Raw genomic sequence first — 26,136 nt, forward strand, 5'->3', positions numbered from 1 at the left:
GTGGACTCAGCTGACCACGTATCCCTTTTACAGTCCACTGAGGTTTTGGGGGGTACCATTTGGCCAATCTCTGGAAAGGAGACTGCTTTCAGATCACAGACCTTCTTTAGAATGTGATCTGGATGGAAAAAATTATTCTCTCTCAAATTACAGACTATTTTTTTAAAACCAGAATACCCTTTATTAAGTCAAAAAGCTGTGTTTTTCTTCCCCTTAATTCAATTAAACATATATTTATTATGAGCTCTTAAGAAGCGTTCATTGGCTATTTCACATTCTGGATGAATGATGCATCCCTTCAAGGCACAGAGAACAGCTACAGATAACAGAAACAAGTCTTACTGACAGATGTTAAACATGAAAACATCCTACACAATGTTGGAGGCCGCCACTGAGATGCACGAATAATTCTGAGGTTGACGGGTTAGGGCGGAAAGGCCACTGGAGAAGTGGGTTTCAAGGTTTCAAAAGGAAATCCTTGCTCTCCCAGATAAAAACGAGTTCCTAAAATAAGGTTTCAAGAATTATTATTATTTTTTTTTTTTTTAAAGAGAGATCTTGGTGGGAGCATTTTTTTCCCTGTGTTTTCTACTTTATCTTTTGAATACAATAATATACATAACATTTTCAAAAATCTAGTTTCACTATTAACTTAAGGAAGGAATCAAACTCTACTGCATGTCATAACATATTACGTCTTCAAATAATTCACCTAGAAATTTCAGAATCCCAGATCAGTACAGTAAAATTCCCTGTTCAGGAATGCAGAGGGGAGAAAATAATTCTGAATCAGTGACAATCTAAACAATAGAATGCTTTAAGATAATAGTTATGTTACTCTTAAGTACCAGAAGTAACATTAATGGCTTCAGGAAAAAATACAGCTTATGTGGGCAATTACTATATTTTATTATTTTTGAATGGAAGTAGGGCAAAGCCACCAATAATCAGAATGACAGAACATGTGAAGGGTATAGAACTGCGGGCATCAAACGCTACCCCTAGGATCGTACATGAGTTGCTTTATGAAATAGATAGACTCACTTGTAGTTAGGAGGTTGTATAAAAATGTATGCTGCTAGAGTGCTTTTAAAGACTCTCCAAAACCATGTGCTTCCCTAAGTAAGCTAAACAACCACCTGCAATCTTGTTCAGATTACTAATTTCTTAGAACGCCGTCCCCCATCCCTACCGTTTTCCCATTAAGAGGTCAGATTTCAATCAGCTCTATATTAACATGCATTCTGTCTCAGAATAATATGAATATAAATGGTATATTCGGTATTTAATTTTTCCATCTTGCCAACAAGATGTCTTAAAATTTAAACTTGAAAAAAGTAATATAGTGCTTACATGTTTAAGGATAACATAAGAATCTGAGAATTGTAGCATAAAGTGTATCTTCTCTGTTAGCTTTTTGTAAGGTTAAAGATTTTGACCTGAAGAAATACATTCTTTTTTAAGTTACTGTTTTTCATTTAATTTTCATAGAATTTTAAACGTTTTATTTACCTGAGAGAATTTTTTTCCTAGCTCCATCCCTGTTGTTGTAAGTGCCAAGATACTGTACTTTTTTACTGCTGAGTAACAGTCCATCATATAAATATACCAAATCTCCCCCCCCTTTTTTTTTTCTCTCAGATCTAGGTAGGGTTCAGGTTTGGGTTCAGGTTAGGTTTTGGGTCAGGTGAGGGTATGTATCTGGTATCCTGCAGTTCAGAGTTCTAACCTGAGGCAATTTCATACCTCAGGTTAGGTCTCTGATCTGAGACAGGTTGCCAAGTCAGAAGAATTATTTTATTTTTTTATTTTATTTATTTTATTTAATTTATTTTATTTAATTTATTTTATTTTATTTATTTTATTTATTTTATTTATTTTATTTATTTTATTTTATTTTATTTTATTATTTTATTTTATTTTATTTTATTTTATTTGGAAGCTCCACACCTCGCATGGAGCCCAGTGCAGGGCTTGAACTCACAAGCCTGAGATCAAGACCTGAGCTGAGACCAAGAGTTGGATGTTCAACCAACTGAGCCACCTCGGAGCCCCAAGCATTCTTTTACTTTTTTATTTTTTTCCCAAGAATTTTTTTAAGTAAATGGGAAAACAAATCTTTCCTCAGGCCTAACATACGTTCTTTATTTATCGCAGCTCCTTCTGCCAAATTCTGCTACTGAACCATATTAATAAAGATCCCAATGTCATGCTAATCAGAGGCATTAAAGCAACTTGTATCAATTATTAAAATGTCACATCCTGTTTGTCCCCCAACTGAAGCAACTTTTATTTCAGCTTCCACAAGCATAACAATTTTAACGTGTGGATTTAATCAAAGCAAATTTTAATATTTTCACTGCAAATTTGGACACTTTTGCTTACAAATGAACAAGGGTGAGAAATGTTAGCAAGGAATTGTGGTACTTGCTGAGTCAGGAATTTTATATCATGCTACTATTTGGCTTAGTAATTACACTTTTAGAGATTATTCATACTATAGGGGTGATTATCAGAAAAGGAGAAAGGACGACACAAAAAAAGATGTTCAATATAGCATTATTTATAATCCTAAGAGTTCGAGAATGGGGATAAACATTTTTAGGGGCAGAGCTAAAGTGAACAATGCCCATGGGATAAATTTAAGGAAAAATGGCAATACAAGAATAAACTGAATTGTTTCAACAATCTAAAATGCTTGTCAAAGGAAAAATTCATACACAGTAAAAAATTAATGCTGTATCGCTAAAGGGTGGAAGTACAGAATCTTTCCATACTTCTTTATGTTTTTGGTATTTAAGTTAAATTGATCACCTATGCAAAACTCGTATCACCAAAAAAATATACTTAAAAAGCAAGATTTATCTTTTTAAAAACCATATCTAAATTTGTTCTACTATATGTGGCTTCCATGTTTATTTATTTATTTATTCTTAAAATTTAAATTCAATTAGCCAACATATAGTACATCATTAGTTTTGGATGGAGTGTTCAATGGTTCATTAGTTGCGTAACACCCAGTGCTCATCACATCACGTGCTCTGGTTAATGGGGCTTCCATGTTTCAACAACAAGAGCTGGCACTGTGTATTCTCAAACAATGAACCAGCTTATTTTGCAACCCCCTTCCTCGTACTATCATTGCAACCTCTCCATTTTTTTCTTAATATTATATACCAGTTCTTGCTCTCTTACATAGTAGCATTGGAAATTTTTCTTACTTTACCACAATATTTCCTAAACATCGGGCCTTCAGTTTTTGCATGTTGTCATCCAAAATCATAACTGTAAAGTAAAATATAAACAAACAAATAATATAAATTTGAATGAAAATGCAAAACCTTAAAGCTTAAACTTTTCCATGTTTCCTATATCCAACCCCCAAAACTGGAGCTTCACAGGCATCTTTAATTCCTATGAGACCATGAACATATAACTATGCTAACATGTCTCACAAACAATTAAAAGAGCATATGCTTTGATTTTTAACAAGATCATGAATTTTCCCTCAGGACCTCCCTTAAGTAAAGACACTGCATTTCAAACATGCTGTTAATTTCATAATCCATGTTTATATCCACTTCAACATTGTCCTCTATTCTACCAAAAACATTAAAAATATATGCAGCTTTTCAAAAATTAAAGGAAACAAATCAATTCTAAAATACACCAAAAAAATATTTCAAGCAATAAAAATAAAGTATTAAAAAGCCTCAAAACCCCCTTTTTCTGATTTAAAGCTTAATATCCACTTCTGAGCTTTCAAGAACCATTTAATTCCCAAATATCATCCCAGTGCTGTGCCACACTGTTATAATCCTGAAAGATTTTAGGAGGTTGAAGCTTGACTCCATATTCTGTAACCCCCAGTGCAAACTGGAAATGAGAATATATCATCATATTTTAAGCTCTAATTGATCCTTTCTGTTGCTTCATCCATCCAGGTCATTCTACTGAGCGAAGCTATGAGAAAAGGAGGACATTGTCCCCAGAAAAAATTAATCGTTCCCTTCTTTGTCTTCCCAGAGCACTTTGTTTTAAAGTTCTATTCTGACAATTAGTAGTGGTATAAATATTCCACTCACAAGACTGGGAGGTCATTAAGGGTGGAAGTCAAGCCTCACTAATCTTTGTTTCCCCAAATCCCAGTACAGTTGCCAATTTACTCTGCACCCCTGTACAAGTATTACACCTTCAATTTCTCCATATGAAAAGTGGGAGTGATTCTTTTCTCAGTGTTGTTATAAGAATTACTTGAAGAAAAAAGTGACAAGCTTGTGTAAGGTACTCAATGAATGTGGAACTGTTAAATTACGTTGAATATTTTTCACACACACAAAAATAGTTTCCTTTCCTTTCCCAAGTGGATACCACTTTTTTATTATAATACTGAATACTACATTATGCTTCTGAATCTCTGACTAACCACAAAACATAAAAATCATGTGTCATAAAGTCACTACTTCCTTGGTTATAGATACTTTAGTTCTAACGTTTAAAGCCAATGGCTTTCAGACAACGAGAAATTTCTGTACTGAAATTTCATGAGGCATCAAAGCTTAACTCTTTCTTATAGCTGGATATAAGAATACTGAAAGGGAAATGTATTTAACATCTCCCACAAACATCAGCCCCTAAAAATGGCTCAACACAAAGCAATTTTTCCGATCAAAGGAGCAGGGATGACAGGACTGTTCAAAGTGAGGATTTCACTAAAGCTGGGTTCACCTTCCCAGGCCTGGAAAGTCACTGACTTCACAGAATATATGTTTCTGCCCTAAAAAAAAAACAAAAAAAACCTGAAGTTTTTTTCACAAATACATCTGCTAGGCTAAGTCCAATGATCCACGTTTTCTTAACTGATCATTGTCCTAGAAAGAAAATACAATATTTCTATGTCAGAGAGGCAAAGATAAGTCTCTATATTTTATAATTTACATGCAAATAGAAACTATATGTAGGAATCATATAGAAAACCCCAAAGATGGGTTTTCCTCATAAATCTATTAAGCTAAATTGTGTGACGTTATGCATATAAAATAACTTCTGTTCTTTGTATTCCTTGTCTGTGAAATGAATGTGTAAGTCTAAATCAAGTCGGCCTGTCTGATGTCTCTGACGTATCAGCACACGACTAGCTAAGACTTAACTCAGTCTGTTTGCCGGCAAGTGCTGTGTTAACGCGTCATCGCGTTACACCATGCCGCTGTGAAGCGTGTGGCATTATCATTCCCATTTAGAAGTAAGGAAATTGAATTTCTGAAAAGTTAGGTGACTTGTTTAAGTTATGTAACTAGCAAGTGGAGCCCAAGGGAAATTGCTAACCTATTATAGCCACTACCAACAATCTAAAAACAAATATTTAAAATACGTTAGGTCTCATTGTCACATACCACCAGCATGGATGGAGTGAATTTTCTATTTAGACTCTTTACTTTTTATATTTATCTTTAGCCAACAAGGTTCAGAAGCCTTATCATCCCTCCTCAATTATAAGGGGAAAAACTGCAACTTTTGTAGCAAATCACCCAAAGAAACAAACAAAATAAAACATGATGGTTCGTGTTGTATATAGGACCTAATCAGCTGTATTACCTCAGCACAGTGATTCAGTCTCTCTGGGCACAAGTTAACTCATCTTTAGAATGGTAATGATACCTCTGAATTCAATATAATTCATCATTAAATGAAATGATGAATGCAAAGTACTCTGCACCTAGCAAGTATTCCGTACATATTAATTTCCCAGCCATATCCTTTACGTGCCTTATAAATACTATTTTCTTGGTTATGACAGTCATTTAGAACATGTCCTTGGAAGTCGACAATCTTATTTTTGATCCAAATGACTAATAACAAAATTAAGGCATGTATTTATAGTACAAAGTATTCATTCAAACAAATATTTTTAAGCACCTACTGTGCAGTTTGATTCACATTAGACATGGAAAAATACCAAATTTATAACCTTACATATTCCAAATAATCAGGGTCATTTCTCACCATTGTATCCTGGAACACTTTTTCCTGCTTGTCCTGGAGGAGGTGTTTTAGAATTACCTAATCCAATGCATGATGCTGTAATTGGGGATCCAGTCTCTGGAGAAATAAATATTATTTATCATTTAATATTTAAACTTGCGATCTTGATGTTTCTTCGGTATATGCGCTGCCCCCTACCCGTACCCAGTTTGTCCTAGAATTCAACTGCACAAGGGATAGATGAAGAGTGGAAATGTATTTTTAAAAATGAAAAAAAAATTCAGTAATCGATTCTGGATTAACTTTTAAAACTTAAGGACACAAATTGAGAATAACGTATGGAGTAACGCTTCTTCTAAAGAAAGAGAGGTCTCGCTAACGTTCTTGGTTATGAATCAACGGGCATGAAGAATGCAGAATTATGTGGCTATGAGAATTTTACCACACATGCTAAAAACTCAAAGATCTCTAGAAAAGATGCTTTCTCTTAACTCACCTAAAGTTATTTAATCATGGTAAATAATAGTTACACGCAAGATACTTCTGATATCTGTGGCTTAATCTCTGGAATAAGTAACGCAAAAATTTTTGGGAATATAGGAACAATGTCAACTCTAATTTTTAAAGAACTACAGCTGCCTAGAGACCTTGCATCTAAAGCTTTACCAAATTGCTCTCAATCTGTTGTGCCTAGGCTTCTAGAAGGCATGCAGACAGGACAAGCCGGCAGGTAGGAAGGCAAGAAGGAAGGAAGGAAAGAAGGACATTTATGCTATGCTGATTATTTCATGAAAACCAGAGTCTTCACCACGACCTGCAGAGATGAACAAAAGTGATAAATTCGTTTTCTCTGTCTTAAGTTGTTAATAGAATAATTGCAGCTATTATACGATAGCCATAAGTTCTGAAAGTGATTATTTTTACGGACAAATGCATTTTTTATTATTGGCGAACACAAGTTTGGGGTTAGCAGAACCTTTTAAATATGAGATTTACATGTGTGGAGGAGCAGGATAAGAGGTATTGACCGTGAAAAGTTTTGGCACTAGTGGCTTAATATTATACACACAAACATACAGTACATATACCCAAGGGATTAATTGTCAAACCAACTGGCTCCAAAGTAATCCAAAATATTAAAAAACATCTATCTTCCTAAGGAACTCAGAATGTATTCTTTCCACTATGGCTTCTCCCTAATTTATCATACATTTATATCACTTTAGAATGGTGGGAAGAATTTATTACTGTTCCTTAGTTTCCAGAGTAGTTCGGTTTATTATTCACATTTTATGGACAGTGGCTCAGCTGGCATCAATAACGGAAGATGGACTCCAGAACATTAAAACACGGTTCCTAAGTCACAGTCCAGTGCTTAAGAAGCTCAGCCATATGGTCACCGCTGAGGAGAGGCAGCAAGTCACCGGAGCAGATATTTCTGATGTTTAACAAAGAATTTTCAAATGGCTTCATACCATGACAATGATTTCATCCCACGACAAATGTTTCAAATGTGTTCATACCATGACAAAAAAATGGACAGGTATCATACAAAATGGCGTTCCGTCAGTCATTCAATACCCCCGTCTTCTCTCCCTACAGCACGAGCAAAGCAGGGAAGGAAACCCCCATATTCAGAAAGGTTAGCAACATTTTTCCCTATGTCTTTCTAAAAATGTCTCAGTACTGATCTCAGCTGTCCTCCAAACTGACAGAAAGACAAGAACGGTGTGGTAACAGGAAGCAACCCTGTCCAGTGAGAGCGAGGAGCATAAAAGAAGGGATGCAGACTAAGCAAGGTGACGACAGCCACAGAAGCTACTAAGACGCAGGACGAAGGGAGATGGCCCCCTTACGACGCTTCTGTTCCCCCTCACACCCTGGGCAGGGGGGGCAGCTGCTAAAGCACATCTTCTGTGTTAAAAGTGTGTCACATCAGGTTGAGTTCATCACTAGAAGCACTCCAATGATTTCAAGTTCAAACTCCCTACATTTCTCAACACCATCAAGCCTCTCAGCAACTTGTCAACAGATGGCTTAGGACCCACAAACGAGCCTTCCGATGGCTTCGGGACCTGCTGTCTGGAAGAGAAACAAGCACAAAACCACCACCACAGCGCTCTCACTGCACTCTGCTGCATCTCGTGTCCCTGCGGATTCTTAGGAGAGATGTGGACACTCAGATCTTCTTCCTCTAACACCGGGAGAAAGGAGATATGGGAAGAGGAAGTGAGAATAAACCTCGTCTTCAACAAAGACAAGAACGAGTTGGTGACGGGCTGTCCGTTTGTGCTGCCTGTGAGATTCATCCGCATCTCTGGCCAGTGATTACAGTTACAACCTGAACCTGGGAGATTCATCCGCATCTCTGGCCAGTGATTACAGTTACAACCTGAACCTTCAGCTGTTTGGTTATAATCAATGATTTGAAGACACACGAGCACATTCATCTACATGATGACCTTGACGGGATGTTAAGGGCAATGGAAAGGATTATCCATTCAGGGACTTAAAGTAGACAATATAGGGGCGCCTGGGTGGCACAGCGGTTAAGCATCTGCCTTCGGCTCAGGGAGTGATCCCAACGTTATGGGATCGAGCCCCACATCAGGCTCCTCTGCTGTAAGCCTGCTTCTTCCTCTCCCACTCTCCCTGCTTGTGTTCCCTCTCTCGCTGGCTGTCTCTCTCTCTGTCAAATAAATAAATAAAATCTTTAAAAAAAAAAAAAAGCAGGCAATATAAGTCATTCGAGTATCTCACTGACTTTAGTTTGATACTCATTTGGGGGTTTGGAAAAAGAACTTTTGGTAGTGACATGGAAAAGATACATTCAGACGCAATGACAGTTCCTTGGCTCCACAGAGAGAGCCATAGTTAGGACAAAAGTGGGAGGAGAACGACCATAATGGTTGTTACAGAAACTTTGGTTTTCTCTATCTCTCTGAACATCCTGAGATCCATCCTGAACGTCCATACTGATCCACCTCCACAGCCAGAGTGTGCCCGTGTGCTCACACGTTCACGCACACAGACGTCTGGTAACCACCCTGGCTCTCAGGCTGGTCCCTGTGCAAAAGAGGCTTCTGGTTGGGGAAGCCCTCGGGCCTACTGCCGGCTTTAATCAAACTTCTAAGGACTCCCAAAGCCCCATTGCAAAGATATTCTAAAATCATCTGCTTCACACTGTCCAGGCTATAATTAACCGGCTAGCAGTTATCTAGGGAAGCAGGAAATCCGGATGTCACACTGTGACCAGGAAAATAGCTGAAAACCAGAACATTCTCTTTGAAGAACAGAATTGGATGCTTCATTTGGAGAAATCTTTCCAAAGATACCTAATCTTAGAAAGAGACACCCAGGAAGAAGATGGCAGGGAACTGAAGCTTGTGAAGAGTATGTTATTTTGGTCCGTTGATATTCATACTGCATTCACGGCTAATGCAGACACTTCACTTTACTGCCTCTCTACCTTATTGCGTTAGTGAACTGGTGTCTAAGGGAATTTTCCTTAAAACTTCTAACTCTAAAGGAAGAAAAGGAATGAAAATGAATATACATTTTTTTCAAATATGAATTATGCTGTGTATTATGCTAAGTGCTTTTTGTTTATATTATTGCATTTAATCCAACTACATAGGGGGATAGGGAGAAAAGGGAATATTCTTTTTACAAATGAAAAATACTAAGGATTAACCTAGAAAATTTAAACCATTTGCCCTGGTTTGCATAGTTCTTACAGACAAGAAGAATGAAATAGACAAGTGTACCACTTGTGAGGTTCTTAGGGAGAACACAGAGGGCTGAAGAGAAATCACCAGACTGTCTCAGAGACACAGTCCTGGTGACAGAGAGTGAGCCCAGCCTCTCATATTCGTAAGTGGAAGTAATGTTGGGACATATCTCTTATTAGCAAACACTTATTGAACAGCTACTATATGTTAGGTGCTCTCATTAGAACTGGGGATAGAATAATAAACAAAAGTGACCACAATTCCTACCATCAAGGAGCTCACATTCTAGTTGGAGAGACAAACAATAAAAAACATAAATAAACCATATGGCATGTTAAACAGTCATGAGCACTAAGAAAATTTTATAAAGAACAGACAGGGTATGAGATGTGATGCGGAAGAATTGCAATTTTAGATTGGGTGCCCAGGAAAGACCTCCCTGAGAAGGTAACATTTAAATAAAGACCTGAAACAAGTGAGGACCTATGTCACATGACATCTAAGGGCAAATAATCTACGAGAAAGGAACCACACATGCAAAGGTCCTGAGGGAAGCTTATTCCTAGAGTGTTTCAGGAGTAGTTAGGCAGCTGGTGTTATTGAAACAGAATAAATGAGGAAAGTATTACCAGGAGATAAGCTCAGATAGGTAGTGAGGAGACAGATCATTTAAAACTACTTTGAAGTCCTTGTAAGACCTTAAGCTTTCGGTGGGAGAGATCCTGCAAGCTAATGAGGGCTTTTGAACAAAAAGTTAATGAATCTCAACAATGCAAATAAAATTTATGTAAATATTTGTACAACATCCAGGTTCTGTGATCAGATTGATTTTATTTGGGCTTTTGAGAAAGATGCGTATGAGAAAATGCGTGGACAGACAGAGGCTGCATTAGAATAGTTGTTTAATACTGAGATTTCTGTGGCTTCCTGGACATGAGGAACATGAGAATTCGCTAGACTAGCAGAAAGACTAGGGCACAGTCAGGTGGTGCCAGGGAGACAAGTGCCCACATAAGCCAAAGAGAATCACTTTTTGTTACAGAAGTGTGGGGGTGTGTATAGAGCAACACGACATTTCTAGAAGGCAATTTGGCAATTATAAAGCCCTTAAAAATGCACATACTCTTTAACCCAGTTGTACTACTTTAAGGTATATATATAAGGAAAGATTTGTAAGAGTTCACAAATATAAAGCATTAAGGATATTTATCACAGTATTATTCATATGAATGTTTAGAAGATTGTCCAAAAATAGAGATTATTCCATATTAAGAATTAATGCAAAGCTATTCAAACATCATAGAAAAATGTCTGATAGGAAATAATTCTTACAAAATATTGTTTAGAAAATCTGTAAAACAGAACACATAATATGATTCTTTTTTGTAAATGCTATGTGTTGAACAAAAATATGTATCTTGGCAAGATACACATAAAAATATTGACAGCAGTTATTTATGAATGGTGAGCAAAGGGGAAATTATGTTGAAGAATTCAGAAGGCTACATCGACAACTTTGAAATTTACCCACCGTGGAGATTTAGGATGGCTGCAATTCGTCTGACCTATGTCCTCTCTATTTGAATCTGGGCCACTTTTTGATGGCTCTGACTAAGAGAAAAGAGTGGAAGCGATTCTTTGTCTCCAGGCACAGGCATGAAGAGTTTTAGATCACTATCTCTGGAACCTCTGAGCCACCATGTAAAATGGCCCATTATTCTGAATCTTCCCCACTAAATGCCACTTGCAGGCATCCACATCAACAGTCCTGACCAACTCCAGCCTTCCAGCCATTCCAGGGCATGACACTAAAGCCATCTTGGACCCACCAGGCCAGCCCATTCACCACTAAATACTGTCTGAGTTGTCTCGATCAACAGTACATGGAAACAAACAAACAAACAAAACCCCAGGACATGGAGTGTAAAACCCCTGCTGATCATTGCCCATAACACACACCCATGAAACCATGACACGTGGTTATTGTTTTAAGCTGCTAGGTTTTGAAGTAATTTTTTTTTTTTTTTTTTGCACAGCAATAGACGCTTGGAACACTTGCCACTAAAAACATTATAAAATCTTTCAAAAAAGAACTAGTGCAATTCTCAAAAAGAAATTGTGCATATAATTATCTGAAAACTCTCTCCTAGGCAGTGGTTGAAATTAGGTTCTTTCTGGGTGCTTGAGAATCATCTGAATCCGCAGGACCAAACACAGTCTAGTCCCTGACATTTTATGCTCAGGAAATGTTTGCTGACTAGTAAATACATACTTCTTACATGGGTTTAGGCTCCAGTTCCCATTATTAAGGTCAGGGTTCTTAAAAAATAAACAGCGACTCACAGAATAACGCAATCCTAAAATGAATCAGGGAGTGGGAGATCAGAGGCTTTAGAAGAGAAAAAGCTGTATGTTACCATTATAATTCGGTTCCAACATTTTCTTATCTCAGGAATGATATTCAAAGGTCAGTCCTTCAATACATACTTACGGAATTCGCTGAAAGGCATTTCTTTTAATGAGAAGGCAGTGTTAAGCGTAGAAAGACATGCCAAACAGAAATAGCATGTTCAAAGGTGGAGAAGTTAGATCATCAAGGGACTGACGGCAAGTTACTCAGCATAACAAAGCTCAGGGGAACCGGGTGGCTGAGAAAGAACAGGAGACAAAGCGAGAGAGAGCAGCGGAGGCAGATCATGACATATCTTCTGCGCCATGATAAGAAATGCGGGTATCATTAGGGAACAAGGAGAGACACAGGGAGTTTCAGCAGAAGTGATTGCTCAGAATCGCACGGTAGAAAAATCTCTTCAGTTGCACACTGGAGCACTAAGCTGGGATCCCAACCCCAGAGCAAGAAGGCAGGTAGAAGCCGGTGGTCTGATGAGGGTGAGCAGGAGTGGAAGGCGAGACCAAATCTGAGGTATGCTCAGAGTCAGAGGGTCGTGGCGATTGTCTGGGCACAGAGACTGAGCAAGAGCGAGACGTCCAGGACCACCCCAGGGTTTTTGCTCACACATGAAAGGCAACATGGAAAGAAGAGTAGATGTGAGTGAGGGTTAAGAGGAGGAACACAACGGCAGGTTCACAGAGCCCAACTCTGTCGATAAAAGCTGCTGCTGCATCTGAAAATCTGCCATTCTGTACACACCGTGGTTCTAGAAACACTACATTTACGCAATATAGATTTAGGAGTTGGTGGCCCATGCCGAGAGCTGAAGTCCTGGAAGTCAATCAGTTCGGCAGCCTGGTACCACTGAGCCATATTAATCACAGCATCATCACGGGCGTAAAAGCAATTTGTAAAGAAACCATTCTCTCCACCTCTGAATCTATACAGTGCGCTATAAATAACTTGAACGGTGGTAGCAGAAGAAAGCAGAACAGTGAGATGTACACTGGTGAGAGAAAATCAATTTAATCTTTGTGTTCACGAGATGGTACGATTACCGTTTAAAATGCTTAATTCAAAGCAGCCTAACTTTCTGTACTGGAAGCAGACCATTAATTTCAGCTGTGGTCTTATCCTTCTCCCTTACCAGCCCCTTCCTGCCTCTAACTGGGGGAAAATTCATAAATAACCTGCAGTTGAGTTAGATAAGAAACGTTGAATTAATGAAGGCATGAGATAAGACCTGGGAAGGGAGGCCTCTGGAGAGCAGAGAACAAGGAGAGTTCCAAATCTAATCTTCACTAGCTGGTTGACTCCGAGAAATTAAACTCTCTATGATTACCTTTTCTCAGGTAGAAACTGAGCTCTCATGTTCCAAGTTTTCTTGAGTCTGGATTATCTACGGGCCAGGAGGCTAACGATGGTCTTTATATACATGAAGGGTGAGTCATAGGAAGGAAAGGAAAAGGAAAATCTTTATTGAGTGTTAACGACAGGCCGGGAAGTCGGCTGCATTGTTTGTACATATTTCACTTCCTTTCAAGCTTTCTACAAGCCCACGAAATAAAGTGCAAGCGGAAGATCAAGGACTCGCACATGGCTATCGGGTCAGCGGCTGAACCAGGACTTGAAGGCAATCCTGTTAGGATTCCACAACTCTTTCCACTACGTACATTGCTTTTCCAAGGAGAATAGTCACCTGTGGTTTTCGGAATCAGAACTGACAGCAAAAGAGCAATTGGGAACTATTTGGGGGGTCAATGGACCCACAGTGTAGGGGTTTACATGCACCAGCAGGAAAAAGATATTTCCAGACAGTAAGGTTTGTCAATGGAGGGCTGAGGAACTCTTTTTTTCTTATAAAGATCTACAAAAACATAACAGATTTTTACCTTTCAAGAGTGGATTAAATGTGATTCTTGCCAAAGGTAGGAGGATTAGAATAGATGACATTTCAAAGACCAAACCAACTTTATATTATTAATCAATTTCCCAGTGTTCAGTCTTCTGTGAAAACATTATCACTAATACAATAATGAGTACAAATAAATACTCTAAAAAGCAGTTGTATGTAACCAAACTACTTCATGTAATCGTATTTGAAAAAAAACCCCAACTTGATGTTCCTTCTACATTACCAGGCTGTGAAGAGGACAATGTCTGATTCAGTGGCTGCTATTTGACTTGGGAGATTCATTTTCAGATGGATTAACAATTTGTAAACAGTTATTCACTTTCAAAAAGAAAAGCCTCATCAAGCCTGCTTTACATTTGACAAAAGATTATTCCTTCCGCAAATCAAATTCAGGTAGCTTACCTCTAAGCCCCTGCTTCTCAAATGATCAGTAAAAATTACCTACCTTAAACTAATGAAGATTGCTCTAAATGAGAAAAAAAAAATACTGTTGCCAGGCAACAAGATGACGTCAGGACTTTTCTCTCTCAGCAGATGGATACTGTCGGCATCGCTAGCTGAACATTGCTGCGATGCCACTGCATCCATAAAACTGTTTTTTCCCCAATCACAACTTCTCATGCTGAACTATGTAAAATGTCTTCCCAGGAATGAGGAAAAGGAGATGAGTTTATTTTTGACCATTGCATTGAAAAACCCAAACAGGCAGCAGGCAGGAGTGATTCATTCATATCACTAAAGACTCTGCATTCTATGATTTGAAAGTAGCTTAGGGTCTACCCTGGACCCAGCTCAGGGGGCGAAGGCGTTGCCAGCGCTGGCAACGCCTTCACCCCCCACTTCAACCCAGCACTTGGAATTCCACGGTGTGCACTTAAAGGAGTTTGGTGCAATCCAGTGTCTTTGAAAATACAGGCCTGTACTTTAATGAAGCTACACCGCTCGGACTCGGACATTAAGTAAAACCGAAAAGCCAGGAATAACAAAGAGGCAGAAAGTAAACACAGGAAGGCAGTCTGGTCGTACACAGGTGTATTTCACGCTGAGATCTGCCGCCGGCGGAGCGTTTGCTAGCGACTATTGGCACCCAAGCTACAGAGAATAGCTTGTAAATAATTAAAGATAGAATCTTCAAGGTAAGTCACCGTGAAGACGCTTTCCTCACTGTCATATCACCCGTATAAAGCCCCTTATTCCTTAGTCCTAGAAAAGTACTTTGCAGCAAAATAAACAGGATTTTGCAGGGGGCGAAGTACATTCAAGTTATAAGAAAGTCACACATTTTGCACATAGTTGAAAAATAGTTTTTAAAAAAGGCAGAAATATGGGGCGCCTGGGTGGCACAGAGGTTGGGTGTCTGCCTTCAGCTCAGGGCGTGATCCCGGCGTTATGGGATCGAGCCCCACGTCAGGCTCCTCCGCTGTGAGCCTGCTTCTTCCTCTCCCACTCCCCCTGCTTGTGTTCCCTCTCTCACTGGCTGTCTCTATCTCTGTCGAATAAATAAATAAAAATCTTAAAAAAAAAATAAAAAAAATAAAAAAGGCAGAAATAATAAGAATCACAAAGCTTCCAATGATGAATTCCGAAGATGAAGAAAATTCCCTACTATGGACTAAATTTAGGACTATACCCTGACAGATTAGAATCTCTTGGCAAAAAGCGTACCAACTTATGCACAAAAGTAGAATGTCTGAGAAAGCAGGGGTAACAAAAGAAGAGGATGATCCAGAAAAACAAGTGGCTTAAGCTTTGATATCCTACATATCAAATCCTTAAGTGTTGCCCTTGTGTTTCACAATGAGCCCAGCTGGGAGAAATGAGATGGTACTACATTTGAACCTGTACCATTTCCCACTGAGATCCTTGCTCAGGGTAGTTGTTATTAACTTGCAATTAATTATTCAATGTTGTGGATTTGATTTTTGTAAAGAAAAAATATTGCCGTCTTTAAAAAATCCTGGGCTAATGGATCTTGTCCAGATAACCCTAAGGATACGGCTGAGTTGGGTCAGCCTAACCAATTCTTACGGTTAAAGCTGTCGTCCGAGTTGCCTGTTCTTAGAAAGTACATCCTATCAAATTGTGCAGAAATCAGGATTATCACGTCAAGTAGCCTTGACACATTTTAATAATACGGTATTAGTGTTCTGTGTACTTTTAAGACCAATGATTTTGATTTAAGAACTGGCATGACTGAAGTTTGCTGGAGGATTTGGAGCCACTTTAATAAAATCCAGAATTATCGGACTCCTCCAAGAAGGAGGATTTAGGCTATATCTAGAATACGGTGACTTCAGAACTGGCAACTGCAATTAGAACTACAGCAGCTCAATCAGACAGAGACAGAAATACTGTGATTACTCTAGGACACAAGAACTCAGCCAAGACGGCTCAAGGCAGATAAAGAAAGATCAATAACTTAAGTTGTCACCAATGTCTCAATCCATTAGGTGACTACTGTTTTCTCACTGAAATCCCTCCTTAGGGCTTCTGAAATTCTATGAAGAATCTTACTCCCCCATTAAAGTGATCGAAACAAAACAAGTAAACAGACAAACAACAAAATCACCCAGTTGCTCCTTGAGTTGGCAGCTCTTAGGTCACTTCTATTACTTCCTCTCTACTTGGGCAGAAGGTACTTGAAACACTTTCAATGCCAGCTCTGTATCTTCTGAGGGGGACCACACAGATACTATTCTGGCAACAGATGGGAAGAATCATGGATTCCTTTCATCTCACCCTTTTACCAAGTCGTCCTTTATAAAAGCCTTTGTGGAACTCGAGTATTCTAACCTCACAGTCGTCGTCTTTAATTAACCGACTGACGGCATGTGAAGAAATAGTGTATCTACCTAAACAACATTAAGAAGTTGGACGCCAAGCTGTTTGGTTACAATCATTTCTAAACCAGCATCACAGCTTAGTAGTAATTATCAAGGAGAGGAGAAGAGAGGAGAGGAGAGGAGAGGAGAGGAGAGGAGAGGAGAGGAGAGGAGAGGAGAGGAGAGGAAAGGTAGAAGACCTCAAAAAAGAATAAGATCTACTATGTTTTGGGTTTTAGTTATTAGTCTCTGAAATTTAAGGAAGCTTTTTTTTTTTTTTTTTTTTTTTTTTGGTACTTGGTCATTCACTCATAAGGAAAACCATCCCTTTATGGTTATCTGCAATCAGAAAAAACAAAAAAACAAAGAAACCTTCCTGCAAAGGACACCATGCACTGCACAGACAGTTCTTTCTAAAATTGTGCTTTGTGTCTCATTTCTGGAAAAGCTAAAAATGATTAATAACAGTACAGTGTTTTTCTGGTGATTGTACACCTGAGGAAAATGAAGTTCTGGCTGTTTATTTTTTTTTCCTGCACATGAATTACCATAACTTAATGGGACAATTACCTATTCTCTTAATTTCCCCCTTTCTATTATTTATTTTTTTAAAAGATTTTATTTATTTATTTGACAGAGATAGAGACAGCCAGTGAGAGAGGGAACACAGCAGGGTCAGTGGGAGAGGAAGAAGCAGGCTCCCAGCAGAGGAGCCTGATGTGGGGCTCGATCCCATAACGCCAGGATCACGCCCTGAGCCGAAGGCAGATGCTTAACAACTGAGCCACCCAGGCGCCCCTTAATTTCCCCCTTTTTAAATTATGATTGTAGCACCTCTGTTTCTCTCCATGTACAAAAGAAAATGAAAAATTCAGTCAATAATCCAGAGTTTTCAGTCATTTTATAGATAAGTTGCTGGGAAGATAAAACATCTGGATAAATGACAACAATTTGTCTTTTATCCAGATATATGAACCGAATGGAAACAACTCCCCCATCTAAATTTAACAAGACGAATTTTCTTTATGAAAGCACATACCTTTTGCACTATGACAACCCAAAACCAGCGCTTAATATTTCAGTCGTGTTGAACAGTGATCTTTCTTGAAATGCTCCTACAAGGAGTTGATCAGTTCTCAAATTTTCCACAGATTAGTTCTCAATTTAGAATCTTAGATATTATATAAATCAGCTATTAAAGAGTGTTGATATTAAGGGGCCAAAAGAGAATGTTAGTCACTAGAAATCTGCAGTCGCTAACACAAATTTCACTTATGTAACAAAAACAACATGGTAATGAAAAGGATTGACTGCAGAGTGCCTTCTTATAACTCAAGTCACAGGAATTAATCAATTTTTATTCATACATTTTAGTTACTTAACATATCCCTAATTAATTCCAGCTCATACATCACCGTTTTGAAACAGCTCATTTGTGTACATATATTAATGTTATCAGAGAGCAAAGTCATAAATTATACATTGTATGGAAGGCTCGTAAAAGTGTACGAGTATATTAAAAAAATCAATTTCTAAGTCAATAAAAAGAAAAGAGATCTTGTAGAAAACCTGAAATTTGAAATGAAAAGTATCCCTTCGGCCAAAGCTGAACATTCCTTCAAATGTCATCAGGTTTTTACTGGCACACCTCCTGTGGAAATGCACCCCCATCTATTTGATATGTAAAACATTAGGAAATTCATGACCAAGCCAGAAGTATGGAACTTTCCTTTCTTCTTCCTAAGAGTTATTAATAACTCACAAAGTACCTGCCTTTTCCCCCCTGGTGATTCAACATTACTGTGATATCACCTTAAGAAAGGTGAACGGTTGCAAATATTAAACTTCAGTATCACTTTGCCGTTACCACAACCTACACCTTTGAAAATCATGATTTCCTCTGGACAACCGAATAAAAATTCTAACTCGATTTTGTTAGTAGCCGACATCTGCATCGCCCAGGAGGGATTTCTTCCCCAGCCGGCTACTGCCCACCTCTCCATCTGCAGGCACTTGTGCGCATTAACTGGACACAATATCAAATTCTATAAAATCGGATGGGAGGGGGTAAAAGAATCAGTTGTGATTAGTAGAAATCCACTGTTTTCCACAGTACTGAGCAGCCATTCAAACCCGATTAGAGTGACAGTACCCTGACATAATGTGGCTATTAATTTTCTCTGAACAATACATTAAAGAAAAATAGCAAATTCACAGGAAACTCAGTACCCGCCGGGGACCTCAGATGCTTGTTTCTCAGGCGTCAGTAAGCTTTTTTGTAAGCCTGGCTGCGCTAACTACATCTGCACAAGCTATTATGTACAACAATATTAAGAAAAAGGAAGAGAAGCATGATTTTATTTATTAATGTGCTGGTTTCCCTTCAGTAGGCTGTGGCAGGGTGACCTTTAACGGCGGAAAACAAAACTCTTCTGCAAACACTTGTGTAAGTTCACGGTGTGGGAAACAACCCCTCGCTTTGCCAGGGAAGGAAAACCATCTTAAAAGTGACAAGATATTTTCTTCTCCCTGCCTAAGAGAAGAACTGTTAGAACTTTCCTAGTGAACAGGGGATGCAGCAATTCTAGCAATACTTTTCTTTGCAGAGGCAATAATTCTTCACTTGTTTTTATGTATTTCCACATATGGCACTGCTCTTTCTCTGAATTCCGTCTTATCTTTTTTATTTCCTAAATAGTTACAAACCTGAATTTAGATAAGAAATTTCTCCCCTGGCAAATAAAACTAGAGAGAATAGAAACTCTTTCTGATTTGCCTTTTATTTAAAGGAAACTGGATTCCACTCTGATCACTCGTTTTATATTTAATGCTACAATGGATATGGAAAACATGTTTTCCCAAAGAGCAATATACAAAAAGATAATGTAAAAAGTATAATTTATCAGCATCAAAGAATTCTAAAATACCAAACACTGAGCTTCAGTTTTCCTCACTCACTTGATCTTCTAGACTCCAATTATTTTTAAAATCAGGCTTATTTTTTGCAAGGAAACTTGATTAATTTTTGTATTCGAATGTGATACTCTGCCACAGTTACTCAGAAGATGAAAATTCTAAAAACATTAGTCTAAGAGGGTTGATCTAGTTTGTCGAACCAAGTGGAAGTGAACTAAAATACGTACAGAGGAAGGCCACAAGGTGCTCATAGCTCACTGTTACTTTTGTGGTCAAATGGAAAACCCAACAAAATCCCTACACTTAGTGACGGGGAAAACACGTTCCAGATATCGATTTACTTTCACGTATGTACACAACTATGCCTCAAAAGAAGCAGCAGAGAGGTGTTTCTTTTTTTTAAATTTGTACCAAATTTTATGTTATATCCACTTAATACGACAATTGTTTCCCAAGGATCAGTCCGTGGGAGAAAAACAGAGAATAAACAAAATAGGTAAATAATGTATATAATGATAAAAGTTTTGGAAAAAGATACACTTCTCTGTCTTCAATGCCAGGCAGAAAAGATTTGATATTACGGAACACGAGAGGGGAGCCAGAGAACCACAGAAAATCTTATGAGAGAAACAGTGCTTTAAAAAAAAGTACTCTGGGGGGGTGCCTGGGTGGCACAGCGGTTAAGCGGCTGCCTTCGGCTCAGGGCGTGATCCCGGCGTTATGGGATCGAGCCCCACATCAGGCTCCTCCGCTATGAGCCTGCTTCTTCCTCTCCCACTCCTCCTGCTTCTGTTCCCTCTCTCGCTGGCTGTCTCTATCTCTGTCGAATAAATAAAATCTTAAAAAAAAAATAAATAAATAAATAAAAAAAATAAAAAAAAAGTACTCTGGGACCAGTGTGCAGGGTGTGCAGGAAAGCGGAGAGAAGAGAGACGCTGATGAGGAGGATTTAAATCAGGGCAGATACTAACGCAGCCGCCACGGCTCAAAGGCAATGGGAGTACTGAGGTGCTATGAATCCGACAGACACTTCAAGGGAAAACCTGAGACTTAGTGACTTACTGGGTACATGCAAAGCAAAAGAGGTCTTCGGTACTTCACACCCAGAGACCAAGAGAATGGCGTCATCAATGTCATTTGCTGAGACATTTTTAACAAAAGGAATACCAAAGGATCGCTTATTTCTACTGAAACCAGAACCCCCTAAATCCTGAGTGTGTGCCTGTTGGTCACAGTTCAGAATTTCCTCCGGCCCTTGCAGTGTTTCTGAACACTTCCGCAATGTTTATGAACATGCTTGGAAAATGCTCACCAGTTTGCCACCAGTGGTCTAGGACAGGTACTCTGAAGACCTGTTTGGACCATTCCAGGGTCTCCATATCACATCGTTCTCCAGCCACAAATAAAGTTTTGAATCTAAATATAAGAGGGGGAGAAAATTCAAATTATTCCTTGAAAATATATGTCAATAACATTATCCTCATTCTTTTAAACATTCTAGAATCTGACCATATTAGTTCTGTCAAAGGAAAAGAGCTATATTATCACAATATCATACTACAGAATGGAGAGAAGCATTTTTTGTGTTGACCCAAAGGTCACCAACTGCACATCACAGCATTGAAGAGAGGTGCCTCAAAAGTAGAATTCTCAGCTACAGCCTCTCAGTTTTGAGAAGAGCAACTGAGTTGATCTTTGTAATACATCTGTCATATTCATCTAATGATCAAAGCTAAACCTTTTCCTGCTCGACATTCTCTCTGCTAATTTTAGCTCCACGCTTGATTGCTATATTCTACTTAAGTCTATACACAAAAATATAGTCTTGAGTATCAGCTAAGGCAATAAATAAGCTCATAAATATGATGTTCTTGTTCGTTTTGGTGAGTTTCTTTGGTAAAGATTACTCTGATTTCAAGCACGTATTTATCCAATTCCAAGGACATACATAAGAAAAATAGGTTATTTAAAAGTAAATACCCCTGGGGCCTTCTACGTCAAAAGACTCTTATCAAAAGGAATATAAGGTTATTAAGAGATGAAGAATATTTGACATGGAGCACCATGCCACAGAATTGAAAGGACGAAACAGACAAATGGAATTGGGTTGACACTACTGGTGGTTCATTGAGAGAATGACTGTTTTCTTCCATTCTGAATGTCTCCATGGCCTGTCTGTCAAAAAAGGAATGCATGTTTGAAGAGTTAATTCATTGTCATCAAAGTAATAAACAAATCAATAAAAACCTGCCTACTCATCCTAAACAATGTAATATAGCCACAGGAGATTTCTTACCATTCTCTTATCATCCCATGAAAATTCATGGAGATTCAGACAGTCCCACCCCGATGCTTCAACAATATACTCTTCCGTCCTCTGCTATAAACATACATCTTATTCTATACTTATTCGTTTCTTGTCCATTTCCCACACTGGACTGGGAGCTCCTTAAAAGTATTCATCTTCATGACCTGAACACCAATAAAAATATCTGGGATTTTTTGGTACTTAAATACTTCTAGAAGCTCTGAAAGATGAAGTACACAGGTGGGGAGTTGCCAAAACTTATTCAGCTTGACTCATTCTTCCAAGCAAAAGAGGAAGCACGTTGTTTTGTTAGAGTGTGGAAATAGACAATGGAACAGTGACTGGAGAGAAAAGTTCTGACTATTTCAGGAAATTTTTAATGTATAACATAAAAGTGAAAGAATTGAAGAGCAGCCACTCGGCTTTCACAGACTCAATTAGTAGTCTAGGAGGCTGAGCAGAGATAACACGAACTGGGTGTAGTACAAAAATAAGGAATGGAAAATCATGCTAAAAGTGCTGTCTGGGGAATCTGCAGTAAGCAGGAGAAATCAGGAAGCAAAGTAGGAATGACCATGATGGAGGAAAATACCAGGAAAAATAATGAAAGACAGAGAAACATAATTTCAAATTTCAGATCACAAAAGAACCCATTACTAGTCTTTGCTAAGAAATGATTTAGATAATGTGGATCAATCATTTTGGTGAGTCATCTCTCAAAGTACGCAAGGCTGCTAGGGTAATATTTAAATCTTTCAGGGCACTTAAGGGAAACAGAAAAAGGATGAAAATGGGAAAACAAAAAGAGAATAGTAAGAAACAGAAGCTAGAAAAGACTAAATCAGATTTTTTTGACATATATATTTATATATATATATATTTGCAATTTGAGATAAAATTTAGGTAAATCAAATGTGTATTCATTTATAACTTGCTTCAGATTAAAATGTGGGGGGCGCTTAGGTGGCTCAGTCAGTTAAGTGTCTGACTCTTGATTTCGGCTCACGTCTTGAACTCAGGTTGGATCAAGCCCCGTGGCTTAGCAGGAAGTCTGGCTGGGACTCTCTTTCCCTCTACCTCTGCCCCTCCCCTGTTCTTAAGCTCTCTCTCTCTCTCTCTCTTTCTCAAATAAATATATAATTGTTGGAAAAAATTAAAATTAAAAAAAGATTAAAATGTGGATATCAAATATGACCTCATCTGACAAAACTGATACAGCACAATGAACCAAATAGCAATACATTAAATTACTAAAACGAGGTTAAAATAGCACAAAGCTTAGCATACTATTTCAAAGTTTAAACTGAGGTCAATACATCTGTGATTTTAGATGCTATGTAAAAATAAGACAAAAAAATTTTTTTAAAGATTTTATTCATTTCTTTGAAAGAGAGTGAGAGAGAAAGAGAGAGAGATCATGAGTGGGGGGGGGGAGCAGAGGAAGAAGCAGACTCCCCGCTGAGTAGAAAGCCTAACCTGGGGCTCGATCCCAGGACCCTGAGATCAAGACCTGAGCCGAAGGCAGATGCTTAACCAACTGAGCCACCCAGGTGCCCCCACAAGACAAACTTTTAAATATAAAATTGATATTTTATCATATTATTGATATGTCCATATTATTGATAGTCCTATGGCTGAAAAATGTTAATTTATTTTAATTATATCTTCTTTAAACACATTCCTAATATGTCAGAAACCTTCTGTGATTATGAACATTACACATGTAAATAATTTGTATTAAAATTTATAAATAGGATTGGGTGATTCCAACACTGGAGGCAAAGAACAAGGAAATTTTGTAGATATCACAGGTAACATTTCCATCATCTATCAAGTGACAGATTATTCCAAAGAATGTTAGACAGTCCAGGTGGTCATGTGTTTAAATATGAAACTGCAGATCTACAATTATATATATTTTTGAAAACATGGTATTAAATATTGTCAATTAAAAATACTAGCATACAATACAAAATAATTTTTGGCTAAGAACAATAAATATCTTAATATTACCAGCAGATTTGCAAGTTTTAATGATTTCTTGGCTTTTTTTTCCCAGTCAAGTAAATTACAATTAATCTAATTAATTGGTTTTAATGATAAGCTATTAATTAACATTGAGTTTTTTTCAAATTTGACAAATTTCCACGTTATATATTTTAAAACTTAGTATTTATTATTATGGTTTTGCAGTACAAATCTATCACTCATTTTTCTTAGATTTTAATTACATTTGTATCATTTTGGTAGCTATCTCCATGCTGGCACTAACAAGCAATATAGAAAGAGATGATATTCCATGATGTATAATAAAAGTGATATCTGGTTTTTCTGCATGTCAGACAATCTCTTCCATTTCCATTAAAATCACTTACTCTTTACTAAAAGTGGAGGAAAAACTGTGAGATCATTGGTGATTTAGAAAAATGTCAAAGTAGTATAGATAATTCCTTTCCCTAAATACACTAGAAACTACCAATCTATTTCTTTACTGAAATTCCTCAAACTGCCCCAAAGTTACTACTTTAATCAATTACAAGCTCCCAATTGTGTAACATTAATGAACATTAACATACTGTATACAAGAATTTAGGAATTAAGAATACAACTAAAGAAAAAGTTGTCTTGTAATAAATACTTAAATATTATTTGACTCCCAATTCCTCACAGTAAGCAAATCATTCTATGTGATGTGATATTTTTATAACCAAGATGATTACTGAAAGAAAAAACTTGAGTATGAATCTATAATTTAAAGATAAATTATAAGGTAAATTTAAAGATAAACTCATACTTAAGGGCATAAATGGTCTTTTTTTTTAAAAAGACATTTCGTGGCTTGCAAAAAAAAAAAAAAAAAAGAATAGTAACATCTCTGTTAACAGTTAAATTTCTCATTAATGACCTTGCCATTATTTTATTAATGTGAAGTGATAAATGCCCGATAATGAAAAAATTTTAAATAATTTTTCTTTAAAAATACATTTTATAAAGGAGCACCTGGGTGGCTCATTCAGTTAAGTGACCGACTCTTGATTTCAGCAAGAGGCTCAGGTCATGATCTCAGGGTCATGGGATCAAGCCCTGCATCTGACTCTGCGCTCAGCTCTCAGAGCCTGCTCGAGATTCTTTGTCTCCCACTGTACCTCCCCCCACTCACACTCTCTATCTCTAAATAAATAAATGAGTAAATAAATAAAATCTTTAAAGAAAAGTTTATAAAAGTTAAAATTAACCATTCTTGTGCAGTAATTTGGATACTGGGGGATAAATTTACCTAAGTTAATTACGCAGGTCTTCTATCTGTTCTGTACAATATGGTATCTCTTAGCCATATGTGGCTATTTAAATTTTAAATTAGCTGAAATTTTAAAAAAGTAAAAATATCAATGTCATGGTAGGATTATCCCCTTTGTCAAGAGTTCAATAGTCGCATGTGGCTAGTACCTATCATATTGCAGATTGAGTTTTATTGGATAGTGCTGTCCTAGGTTATGATGGACTAATAAATAATATGGATAATGTTCTGCTGATAGTAACACATGGGAAAATGAATTTACTTCCAAACATAATACTAAAAACATAAACAAAATTATAATATACAATATCCAGAGAAAGAAAAAAAACAGTGGAGGGGATTAATGGGAATGAAGCCTTTCCCCAATTCTATAAAAAATTGAGTAGAATTCAAGACTCAAATGAAGCTGAACATTAAGCTAAGAGAAACAGAAAAACGGTAACACTGTCAAATTAATTTTAGTCCCAAATAAAAAGGAAGCTGCATAGAAATGGATAAAAAGCTAAAGATAAATTCTGATGAAGAATTTTCAGGTAATAAATTAGGAACAGAAGAAAATCAAAATGAGTATTTCTTTCAAGCTCCATAAACTACCAAACAAGTGAATATTACTCTTCACTTGTGCCCAAAGAAGTTAAATAAAAATAGATTATTCCAGTGATGCCTCATCAACTCCTAGCTCACTGAACATCATTACTTTTTGCCACCAGTGGCCCTGAGGTTATCTCCATTTTTCCTTCATTCCATTTTCCTCCATTTGCTCCCCACTAGA

At 37.6% G+C, this 26,136-nt stretch overlaps 1 protein-coding gene across 1 annotated transcript in view; it reads right to left on the reverse strand.

Annotated features, from left to right (window-relative positions):
- ACSS3 (acyl-CoA synthetase short chain family member 3) overlaps positions 1 to 26,136 on the reverse strand; it is a 148,715-nt gene that overhangs the window by 27,440 nt on the left and 95,139 nt on the right. The window contains exons 9-11 of the mRNA XM_026499959.4: positions 21,071 to 21,174; positions 6,004 to 6,099; positions 3,222 to 3,285 (exon numbers count right to left, since the gene is read on the reverse strand). Of these exons, the coding sequence (XP_026355744.1) occupies positions 3,222 to 3,285; positions 6,004 to 6,099; positions 21,071 to 21,174 (264 nt within the window). The remainder of the gene's footprint in view (positions 1 to 3,221; positions 3,286 to 6,003; positions 6,100 to 21,070; positions 21,175 to 26,136) is intronic.

Source organism: Ursus arctos, unplaced genomic scaffold (genome assembly GCF_023065955.2).
Source record: "Ursus arctos isolate Adak ecotype North America unplaced genomic scaffold, UrsArc2.0 scaffold_21, whole genome shotgun sequence".
In the NCBI taxonomy this organism is placed as follows: Eukaryota; Metazoa; Chordata; class Mammalia; order Carnivora; family Ursidae; genus Ursus; species Ursus arctos.